This window comes from Coptis chinensis, chromosome 7 (genome assembly GCF_015680905.1).
Source record: "Coptis chinensis isolate HL-2020 chromosome 7, ASM1568090v1, whole genome shotgun sequence".
Taxonomy (NCBI): Eukaryota; Viridiplantae; Streptophyta; class Magnoliopsida; order Ranunculales; family Ranunculaceae; genus Coptis; species Coptis chinensis.
The window spans coordinates 85157558-85169282 of NC_141462.1; the positions used below are offsets into that span (position 1 = coordinate 85157558).

The window sequence follows — 11725 nt, forward strand, 5'->3', positions numbered from 1 at the left end:
ATATTTACATCAATTTATGAATACATATCAATTATACACGTTAAAACATTTACAATTCATGTGATAATTTAAACTTTTGATATAGAAATTAAAATAATCAAATATCTAATCTTATAATTTTGATTTTTTTTTATGTGCATACACATATTTGTTTTCTTGTATTAACTCGATCGTGTACACGTGCAATCACATATATTTGTTACCTTGATATATTTTACGTGCATACACATATATTTATACACGTATATTAACTCGCATTTTAAATTGAACATGCGAGTACATGCGTCTTACAATTACATCTCATCATTTTTAACATGAACACTATATATTAGTTTATAATAAGTGAGTATACCACAATATATCAAGCATGTATATTCTATTTAAATATACACGTCCATAAATTAATAAATATAAAATGTATTAGTTAATTCATTATATACACATTGACATTATTATTAACATCTATGATACACTTGTTTAACGTATAGTTATAAAATATACATTTAACAATACATATTCACTATTATGTTATATATATTTAATAGATTTTTATACGTAAAAAATATATTTTATATTATAATATATGAGTTTGATTATCTTAAATATAATATAATACTAAATTTTAAATATCGAAATCATAATAATCGGTTCCGATTTCAGTTCGGGTACCTACGGGTTTTTTACTATTCGGTTCAATAGTTTCGGTTCTTTATCAGTTCGATTTTTAATGACTTATTTTAAATGGGTCTAATTTTTAAGACCCAGAACCGAAACATTCGACTTGGGTTTCGGGTAATCGTACCCATTGGCACCCCTAGAAACAATTATTCAAGAGCAGTGACGTTTAAAAGACAACAATCTCCCACCAAAGTATACAGACGCAGATAAAATTTCAACTGTTCCAGGTTTTTATACAACGATATTTTGCTTTTATGCCGGAAAACCGGGTTTCCGAAATTCCAATATATATATATCGATTAAAGTATTTAAACCCGGGAGCAGCTCTCCTCTCTTATTCGATTCAAGATCAAACCCAAATTTTATTCCGAAAATGCCATCGCCCAACGTTTCTGCGTATCGAGACCGAACTTCAGAGTTCCGTTCATTATCTGAAAAATTAAAAAAGACCGAAGGAATAATCACAAATACTTCTTCCGACACATTCGAAGCGTCCACGTCATCAGCGGGTTCTCAATCTGAATTCAAAAGAAAGGCTTCTAGAATTGGTTTAGGCATTTTCGAAACTTCTCAGAAGATTTCTAGACTTGCCCAATGTAAGTCTTTTCCAATATATTTGTACATTTGTTTTTTTTTTTTTTTGGTTTTAAAACATGTGACATATTAATTGATATGCAGTGTCAAAGAGGTCGTCTATGTTCGATGATCCACTAGTGGAAATACAAGAACTTACTGCTTTGATAAAAAATGATATCACATCACTGAACGTGGCAGTTTCAGATTTACAAACTCTTCAAAACTTGGAAATAGCCAATGAGAATTGTTCTAAAGACAGAGCTGTCCATGCAACTACTATTTGTGATGACCTGAAAACCAGACTCATGGTGTCCACAAAACAGTTTCAGGATGTATTGACTACAAGGACTGAGGTGAATGTTTATTTTGAGGTCTAACATTTTGCTTTCCTGCATCATTTTTTTTTTTTTAAGTGTTGTTTTTGTTTCGGCAGAATCTGAAGGCTCATGAAAGCAGGAAACAAATTTTCTCAAGAGAGAAACCTTTTGTCAATCACGCGAAGCCTTTAACTGAACCGCCTCCCTGGTCAAATAATAATACATCCGGCATTTCACCACCATCAACGTGAGTGCATAAGTGCATTGCCATTTTAGATGTTTCTTTGGTGCTAATAGGCAGTAGCAGTCATGGATATGCTAGCTGTTAGTGTTAGTAGATTAACAGAATTGTAGCGTTAGCTCTCTTTGCCCTTGTTATTACTGTTTTAGTAATTCAGTGTATTAGTTCTTATCATTATGGAGATATCTAATGGAGTATGGATCTTAGCTGATATAATGTGACTAATTGGGAATAAGAATCGTGAACTCCCTGTCATACTGACCTGTTTTTGTGAACATCAGTTGACAAGACTATGAGTTGTTGTCAGTGGCTACATGTTCATATAACTCTGTATGGAAGTAAATATATATCTATCTTAACGTGGTAATTCAAATAGCCCATCGTGTACATAACTTGAAATCCTTAAGAAATCAGTTTGCTGACTCTGTAGGATAATCCCTCTCAGCTTACTGGGTCAAGTTGTTAGAAATTTAACCATGTCCAGAGAGATAGAGATAATTGCTGAGATGTGATCTTATGATTTAATTATATAAAAAAAAATGATTGAATTATTCTTTTTTTGATAGCAATAAGTCAAGTGTTATTAAAATAATTTGTAAAATCCCAGTAAGATTGAAAAACCAAATCTGAGGACGAATAAGATGCTGGTTTTAAAAAAAGCGTAAAAAGTACTAAAATCAAAGTCCAATGTGCCAAAAACCAGTATGAATCACTGCTTTATAACTTTCTGTACCAAAATTAGTAGTCATGCATTGAACATGCCATTTAAGACTAGAAACTGAGTTTAAAAATAAAAATGCTTCTACCGTGCCGTTTATTGACGAGAAACTGAAGTAAACTTTAGTATTATTTTCCCCATCTTCTTGTCTCTCTCCCTTTATTGTACTTGATTACTTTGTTTATCTTTGTGTATTTCTTTGTTTCTAACTTATTTTATGAGTTTCATCTGCTTTTTCGTATATATGTGTTTCTCATTCTCTCTCACTCGAGACCAGTTAAATTTACAAATATGTATTATTGGTTTTCTTATTGTGTTGCAAACAACAGACCTCTGAAAGGTTTGTTTTTTTGAGTGATTTATAGTATGTAGTGTCATTATGTCTGCTCTGTCTACCAGTTTGTGATTTGAATTGCTAGACAGTAACTGTGAAGCTATGTTACATTGACACTCCATATTTCATAAGTTATCCGTGTCGGAGACGTATCAACGTGTCCGTGTTGGACACACACTGACACATATTGTATGTGATATACCTCAATTTTTTAAATTTCACTGTGTCAGACACTTCGTATCCGTGTCGGATACAGACATGTATCTGTGTCAATGTAACTTAGCTGTGAAACTGTGAAGGCAACGAGTACCAGTGCCCTAAGCATGCGTTGTGAGCTTTGATATTCAATGAGGTTTGAGGCCCAAGCTTACAATGCCTCACGATTTGTATACTTAATTTTTAGTTCTTGCATGCTCTAATTACCATACTTAGATTGTTGACTTTTAAATAATTTTTGTATGGAAAATACTGGTGGAAAAACTATTATCTAGAAAGAAACATATTGAAGCACCATTCTCCTGAATGGTATATTGTGGAAAATTCTCTCCCTACAATCAAACACACCCTTATTGGTGTTTGGATAGATATTTCCTTTATTACAGGTCATAATTATCTATTGTTTCTGTGTTTCTGTTATCAGAACAACTTCAGGTGGAGTTCAAGGTGGCAACCAACTAAGGTGTGTCTCATTTCCTTCCCATCGTTCTATTATCAAGTAGGACCAAGACCTAAATAACCCAATTCATAACTACTTTACCCTGAGGTTTTGATTTGATGGCTCCAACTCAACATCTCCAGAAGAATAAATTATTGCACCATCTAGCTTCATCCTTGAGACAATACTCTCACATGAAAAGGATGCACCAAAACATTTAAATTGGTTATTTTTGAAAGAAGATATAAAGTATTCAGTTTTATTAGCTTTTTTGCACATTAATATCCCACCCTCAAAAGTTCTCTAGAAGATGAGTTGATATGACCGCCTAGATCGATTATGTCGTTTACAGTATCTGAATAATCTGTTCATCTTCATAACGTTGGTTAATGTTTTCTTGAGCTGATTGCTTGGTGTTCTTGTGATTTTGCATTAAACTATGGTCTATGGGAAGCATCTTATTTGCGCATTGAGAAGGGGTTTGTATTTGTAGGCAAAACCGCGTTTTTCTTAATCAAGCTTGACTGATCATTATGGCAAATATAGCACCAACCTGATATTTGCAAGCTCATCGGCACTTTAACTGCCTTGAGTAGCAACTGTGCCAGAGGACTCACACTCTTTTAAACCTGTAAACAAAAGTAGTGGTGGTTATAACTATCTGGAAGAATGGAGGCCAAGGGGCTATCTCATGCACCTGAGTGAGGAATCGAGACTGTATCTAGACTTAGAGCAAGAAGTGAAAATGTGAGATTCAATCCGGCCTCAGGCTAGCGACTGATAAATGCAGCCATCGATTAAACATTAATTGAAAATTTGTTGTTCATATACGCAGCGATGCTGTGCTGCCTGACATTAAATACACAGCAGATGATTTAGCCGATTTGTGGAAGAGCAACAGTGTAAATATATGGGATTTCAGGCATATGGTGGGAAGGGCTGTGTTCAACTTCTTTAAATAAATGAGTACTGTTCTAGCTGCTTTAGCGTAGCTCTCTGACCCTAACTCTAGGCCTTCAGCAACTTCTCCTTTGCAATGTCATTGGAACCACTGTTTAAGAAGTTTAGGCAGAAAATGGGGCAACTGGAGAATGTCATCCTGTGCGAACAACTGAAGAATGTCATCCTTTGCAGCTTTAAAGTTTTCACACTCGTTTAAGTAATCATACTTTTCTCATGCGTCATAATAATACGAAAATGACGCTGCCTGTTGAAGTTAAAAAGCCATCTGTAGCTTTCTTCTAATGTTTTTTTTCACAGTAACTTAAATCTTAACATGCCAGGCGGAGACTAGCTGCGGATAGCAGCTCATCCAACATGGAAGTTTCAATGTTGCAACAGGTCGTTCCAAGGCAAGAGGATTTTGTACAGAACCGGGCATCTGCCCTTCAGAATGTGGAGTCCACGATTTCCGAGCTTGGGGGAATTTTTACACAGTTGGCTACCATGGTTGCGCAGCAGGGGGAATTAGCTATCAGGTTCTTATTATCTATCTACATTTACCTTATTTACCTTGCATCTAAGGGTGTCAGTGGCTCAGTTCTGGTCCTATTCCAAATGGAGTCGTCTGTTTTGGATCTATCTATTTAGGTTTGTCTCTTTTTGGTTCTAAAATGAAGGATCTATAACCAGAACGACTTGTTTGATAATGGTTTTGGGATGGGTAAATCGGCTCTAGTTCGACTTGTTGCACATCAACGTGCTCCTACTGCTATATGTCTGCGTAACCGAAACCATTAGTAATTGTGTACTTCTGGTTAAATAGGTAACTATTTACAGCTCTCCTTGCGCTTATAGTTTTACCCAACGCTTTGCCTTTCACCATCTCAGGGCAGAGGAGTGCATAAGGTTTTGCATTTAGTGTGTTCTTGACCTGGCCTTCATTTTTCAGAATGTTGTTTTTTGAGTTAACTGGATGTGCAGCAACTGGTTTTCATTTATTTCTTGATTGTTTCTACTTTCCCATCAAAAAGTTTTCTGAAGTTGCCCAACGCTTGCAAATTTTGGATGTGCCTGTTCCGTTGTTTTTTCTTTAATTTTCTTTTGTTGGTCTATTTGCGAAATTGCTCCTTTATTCACAATGCATGAATGAAAAAAATGTGCAGGATCGATGATAACATGGACGAGTCATTATCAAATGTCGAAGGTGCCCGTGGTGCTCTATTAAAGCATTTGAACCAAATATCTTCAAACAGGTGGCTCTTAATCAAGATATTTGCCGTTCTCATATTTTTCTTGATGGTGTTTGTCTTTTTTGTGGTGTAATGTATTTCGTCAGTGCAGCATTGTGCCATGGTTCCTTGTGATGTATATATTGCCGGTTTTGAGCTTTGGTTGTAGTTACGGTTGCCTCCCTAGGGAACCGAGTAAGGGTGCCTCCATGCCATTAAAATAGACATTCTTTTGATAGGAAATGTAAAGAACTCATTAAACTGCCAATACGATCATACAATGATACATTTTATATTGGTGATTACATGATAATTGGATATTTTCCCCACATATGTCGGTTGTTAGTTGTAACAAGCATCTCTGAAGAACACCTGACGATATCATCATTAACAAAATGAGATCAAAATATCAAATGCGCTCAAATGATCGAGACATTAGCGTTCTTCAGAAAATATCTCGAGTCATGTGGTGTCAGTGTCATTAGCCCCACGTGTGGGGCATATGTGAGAATAAGCCAATAAGGATTAAGGACCCTAAGAATATATACCTGGAGCTTTGCAATTACGTTTCTCATTTATGCTTGATTTATTTGTTAGCAATTCAGTTCAGGTAATTATGTTTCTCGTATGTGCTTGATTTATTTGTTATGTGTTTTAGTTCATATATACACCTTGCCATAGACCCATAGTAATTTGTCAGAAAGATGGCTAAAGAGTCTTTCAATTATCCTCGTCGTCTACTTCAGCGTGCAATTGGTACATCCTCGCCATGCCATTTGCTACTTCTATCAGCAATATGAATTTGTCTTCTTGATAGCGTGTTGGCTGACAGTGAAATTGGAGGTCGAGCAATTAGTGTCTTAATACCACACCCAGTGGATATTAAGCACGAAATAGTACAAAAATCGGCTGTATATACCGATCATTCGGACCGTGGTAAAACTTTGTGTGGTAACAGTTTTTATGTAATGGTCCATCTACATGCTTGACCCACTGTATCCAAATTCCTCTTTGTAAGGGAATCTCCAATGGGGGTGTAAACCGTGTAGCGTGGAATTTTTACACTCCAAATGTCAAAAAACTCTTTTCAATGGCGGTGTTATACCGTAGGTAATAGAGTATTAGTTGATAGAGAGGGTGGGGAATTCCCCCTCTCGCTATCAGCTAATAAAAAGCTCGGGCGACACTCGAACAGACATCTGAGTAAAAACAAATTCGGACGTCACTTGTCTGTTCGAGTGTCGCCCGAGCTTTTTATGAGCTGATAGCGAGAGGGGGAATTCCCTACCCTCTCTATCAACTAATACTCTATTACCTACGGTATAACACTCCCATTGAAAAGAGTTTTTTGACATTTGGAGTGTAAAAATTCCACTCTATACGGTTTACACCCCCATTGGAGATGCCATAATCTAACTAGAAACTGCTCGTGATTGATGTTAATCTTTTGGTTCTCTCACTCGGAATATTGCATAAGTAACTCATAATTGCTTATCCAGAATCCAGACTGATGAAATGGAAGGTCAAAATCCTTGTTCCAAAACCTAAGATATGCAAATGGGGCGTTTGAATACCAAAACACCAAAATTTTAGGATTTTATTTGATGGGGCCTAAAAATAGTAAAAGACGGTAGATTATTAAGTTTTATTCCTAAATTGTTAGAGATTGGCATGAGATTCGTATATTAAGTATTTGTTTTCTTGTTAAACTGCTAATAATTATTTATTATGACCCATATCTCGAGGCATCAAATTAGATCTGAGCCACCACTTAGCACTAGTCGTGTTATGTTATATTGACTAGTCATGACTCATGACCCTTGCCTACGACATTCTGCTTTGACAAAAGTGTATACAATATTTTTGGAATGTACAATTTCACGCCAAATAACTATTTAAAGCATTTCAAAAGAATAAAATAATCCTCACTATCTCCTTATGCAAATGATACTTAATTATAAGGTGAGTTCAAAAGTTCATGCAAGATAATTCATCGATGTTTCAATAATACCCAATAATGTGGCATCTAAGGCAACTTCGTCTCAAAGCAATTATGTTGGGCATGCATGTTGCAACAAGCCATGAAAATAGTTCAAGAAGAATTTCTAAATTCCTTTGCTTAGATTGAATGGTCGGAGGAACACATTCGAAAGAGTAATACTTGAAAGGTCTAAAGGATGAGGCTTCATCCAGTAACGCCATTACTAATTCCTCATAAGTTCATGGAGTATAGTAACAATCAAAGTATATACCTAAGAAGTCTAGATTGCGTATAGATAAATTGACAATTGGAAGGGACTCGTAACGTTGAAAAGTTTTTACATGGAAGGTTGATTGATTAGCCAATGTAATGGTACCAAGATTTATTTATGACATGAATTTGTGTTATCATGCATACTTACACCTTAGAAGGATTCTTATTGAAAGTCTTTACTCTTATTATTTAGAAGAAAAAAAAGAATAATGGTTAATTTTATTTTAGTACGTTTTATTTCTTTAAGTTAAGAAATATTGAAAGAAAATATATTAGTTAAAGTAGTCCTGCACAACCATTAGATCCATCTGTTCAAGTCTTACTACACAACAATCTATTCATTATGCGTAAATTTTAAGGAAAAAAAAATAGATAAAGACGTGCTCAAATAGTCATTCAACTTTTGACAGGCTTACTATAAAAAAAAATTGATGCCTTGAAATTGGTAATAGAAGCTTATATTATACTGTTATAGTTTATTTGGAAAATATCAAAGCATTTTGCCAGAAGATGTTAGCTTGGTCTTCCAGAGGCCTATTCCAAGTTTCCAACTTCCAAGTTCCTGCCGCCACATTCCTAAAACTTAAGTGTGGTTACTGAAGCTTACACATTTTACACATTGGTGGGAAAACATTTTGTATATCTCAACCAAGGCACACCTCCTTGGTTGAGATCCGGTTTCACGTTAACCGCTCCCCATCAGTACGTTAACCCCTCCCCATCAGTCCGTAACATAAAACTTCCCTATTTCTTGTGCCTAATGACGTAACCTCCCTATTTTTTAGATTAGAATAAAATCATGGTGGCTTTCTATTTTCTTGTATATTTTGTATTCCTCTTTTACCTTTTGGAGGGAAAAAAAAACCAATTTTCAATTACAGATTTAGCCTCATTTCTCTATTGACAAAAGAAGAACGCTGATCTGTTTCTCTATTGACGAAAGAAGTTTCGACACTTAAGATTGAGATTCCTTTATTTTTTCATTGAAGAATAAGGTTTAATTTTAAAGTTTTAATTCACCTCTTTTCAATTTTTTTTCGCTTTTTTGATTTAACTTGATATATTTTGACCATGAAATTAAAATTTTAAATTGGTCATATTGTCATTATTTACATAATGTTTCATTGGTCATATTGTAATGTTTTAAAATTTAAATTGCTGAAAATATTGTTTCATTGGTGATATTGACTATGTAAAAATGATTATGAGTTTGTTTGCTAGAACAATGATTATGATTAATCAGTTTTTCTTTGTTGTTTTTTGCGAATGCAGACATAGATGAGACTGTTCTTTTAATTTGCTATTATGTATGAGATACAAATTATGAGTGTCTGTGTTGGGACTAATGGTATAATTGCTGATTTGAAGCGTATAATTTCTGAAAAGTGGTTTGACCTTACTCTACTGTCTATAGAATTTTCTTTTGTAAGGGATTAGAAGCGTATTGTGACAGATACTAACTCGGAACTTCAATCCCTTGTTTGCTTCAATTTGGTTAAAGGTTTTGATGCATTTTTTATAACGGCATCGTCAAGAGGATATTTTGCTTTGCACGACGCTGGTTATAGTTCCTAAGTTTCTCTTCAGACTTTTTCTTGTACTTTTAGAGATTTGGTTGCTAGTTCTTATATGTTTTCTGCTGCATATGCTGAAAAATATGTTAAGGTCGCTTATTTATCTATTTTGATTGGTGTGGGAAAGAGATTTCCTGGTAGTTGATAAGCACCCAAAACTATAATATAAACCCCGTAGAGACATTACATATTGATTAATTATGTGTGTAATAAATGCAAATTAATTGTATTTTCACGTTTTTGCAGATTACGACACGTAATAATGAAATTTCAGAAAAAAAATCGGCATTTTAGCATGAAAACAAGGTGAATATGCTAATTGGAAACAAAACTTTTTTATCAAGCCCAAAAGAAGCCCATTGGAAGCTTAAAAAATCATAATCAATCCCATGAAGCCTGGTCAAAATAGTCAATTTCGGGTCAACCTGGGTCAAATCTTGCAGAAAAATCAACGAAACTTTAGAAAATAATATCTTTTGACTCCGAACTCCGTTTTGGGCGTGTGACCTGTCAAAACAATCAACACGACAAGCTTTACGCAATGGTATATAGGTTCTATCAATTGACTGAACTGGAATTAAAACAGGCCCGAACCAAGACAAAATAAAAATCTAATTACTATTCATCATGATCAAATGGAAAATTATGTAAGCACCCACTTTCTCCACTTAATAAATACACAAACCACTCCTAATTATTTATTTTTTAATGGAAATTATAATTCACCCACTTTCTCCACTTAGATTAAATAAATTCCATTATAAAAGTAGATTAATTTATAACATTTGGATTGAAAATATGATATATAATCTTGGTCACCCATCTCACTCCTTTGTAACTATAAATAGGAGGGGTGGTGCTCTAAATAAACTTGCCAATTTACTTGTGATTTGTGGCCTTGTAGCCCTTAACTCTCTTCTTCTCTCTCTTTTAGTTTCATTTTTAGGAAAATAATTTCATAGTTTAGGAAATAAGAAACTTCTTCTTCTTCTTCTTCTTCTTCATTTTCATTCTTCTCTAGTTCATGATTCCCTAGGGTCATGAGCTAAACCCTCCCTTGTGGAGAGTTGATGAAGCTCATGTGAGGAACATGTTCAATTTCTAGTGGTTGGAGTAAATTGCTTAGATAGAACAAGCCTTAACTCAGCTTGCATCCTGTTACAATATGATAGTGTACGTCCAAGTTTGGAGATTGGAATGCAAGTTCGAGTAGCGCGCGCGACCCAGATGACACTGGGACGCATAGCGTGCGCTACTCCCTTGTATTAATGGACTTTAATTTTTGGATGGCTAGTGTAGAGTAAGACAAGAAGTTGAAGGGATATTTCAGAGATAAAATATCACTTCAATTCCTTATGTTAGCAAGTTGTTCTTAGAGATAAGTTCAACGTGTTAGGGACCAAAACTCGAATCCGATTTAGGTTCATCTATGAACCCGATGAGGATTAGAGATGCAATAATGAAGACTTAGAAACTATAATTGATTTCACATGAGTGGATTTAATCCTCCATACTTCTTTCTCTCTTCTATCTTCTTTAGTAATTTTAGAATTAATTTGTCATTAGTAACTTTTGTAACTTGTAATTAAAAGAAGTGTAGTGTAGTGTAAAAACTTATATAAAAATCCTTCTCACAACAAGATTTCCCAAGAGAATAATTATAGCTTTATATTGTCATAATGATCAGCTCCCAAATGTGCATTTTATTACCCTTACATTACTACATTACAACCCTTCTTACGCATAATAAAAAGACAATTCGTAGCTTTTATTGTATTTTTCAGGTAATAGACCACTTATCATAAAAAATGCATCTTAGCACCAAAAGGAGCCTTATTTATGCTTATTATGAAGATTCGTAGCTGCTATGAAAAAGTCAAAGTCAAAGTCAAAGACTCAAAACCAGATAACTGAAAGTAATGTCCTTAACTCAGAAGACTAGAGATGGATGACTTTGATACAAAAAAAGACTTGCTCAAAACCTAGCTTGCTCAAGAAGATATGCAAAAGCAAAAGGAAAAGCATAAAGCAACTATGGTGAGATGTCTTGATTGTAGAGGGAGAGGGCAAATCAGACTTTTGTAAAAGTAGGGGTATAAGAACCAAAAAGTATGAGGAGAGAATACACCTAGACTTATTCTAGTGTAATGTAGGAGTAGTGTAAGATTTATTTTTCAAGTCATTTATATTCAAGTTTGTTTTACTTT

General features: G+C 34.6%; 1 protein-coding gene across 1 annotated transcript; it reads left to right on the forward strand.

Moving 5' to 3' along the window:
* The first annotated feature begins 988 nt into the window (after positions 1-988).
* On the forward strand, positions 989-6021 carry SYP31 (syntaxin of plants 31). Its single transcript, XM_086572870.1, has 6 exons — positions 989-1274; positions 1357-1607; positions 1688-1818; positions 3505-3543; positions 4803-4997; positions 5625-6021. Exons 1-6 carry the CDS (start codon positions 1052-1054, stop codon positions 5782-5784), a joined length of 999 nt encoding a protein of 332 aa, XP_086428996.1. The 5' UTR covers positions 989-1051; the 3' UTR covers positions 5785-6021.
* The last annotated feature ends 5704 nt before the right edge of the window (positions 6022-11725 follow it).

Excerpts from the sequence above, each read along its gene's own strand:
- SYP31 (XM_086572870.1), top strand. The coding sequence starts at position 1,052 with ATGCCATCGCCCAACGTTTCTGCGTATCGAGACCGAACTTCAGAGTTC. Across the intron at positions 1,819-3,504 it reads GGCATTTCACCACCATCAAC|AACAACTTCAGGTGGAGTTC; the intron begins GTGAGTGCATAA and ends TTCTGTTATCAG. Across the intron at positions 4,998-5,624 it reads CAGGGGGAATTAGCTATCAG|GATCGATGATAACATGGACG; the intron begins GTTCTTATTATC and ends AAAAATGTGCAG.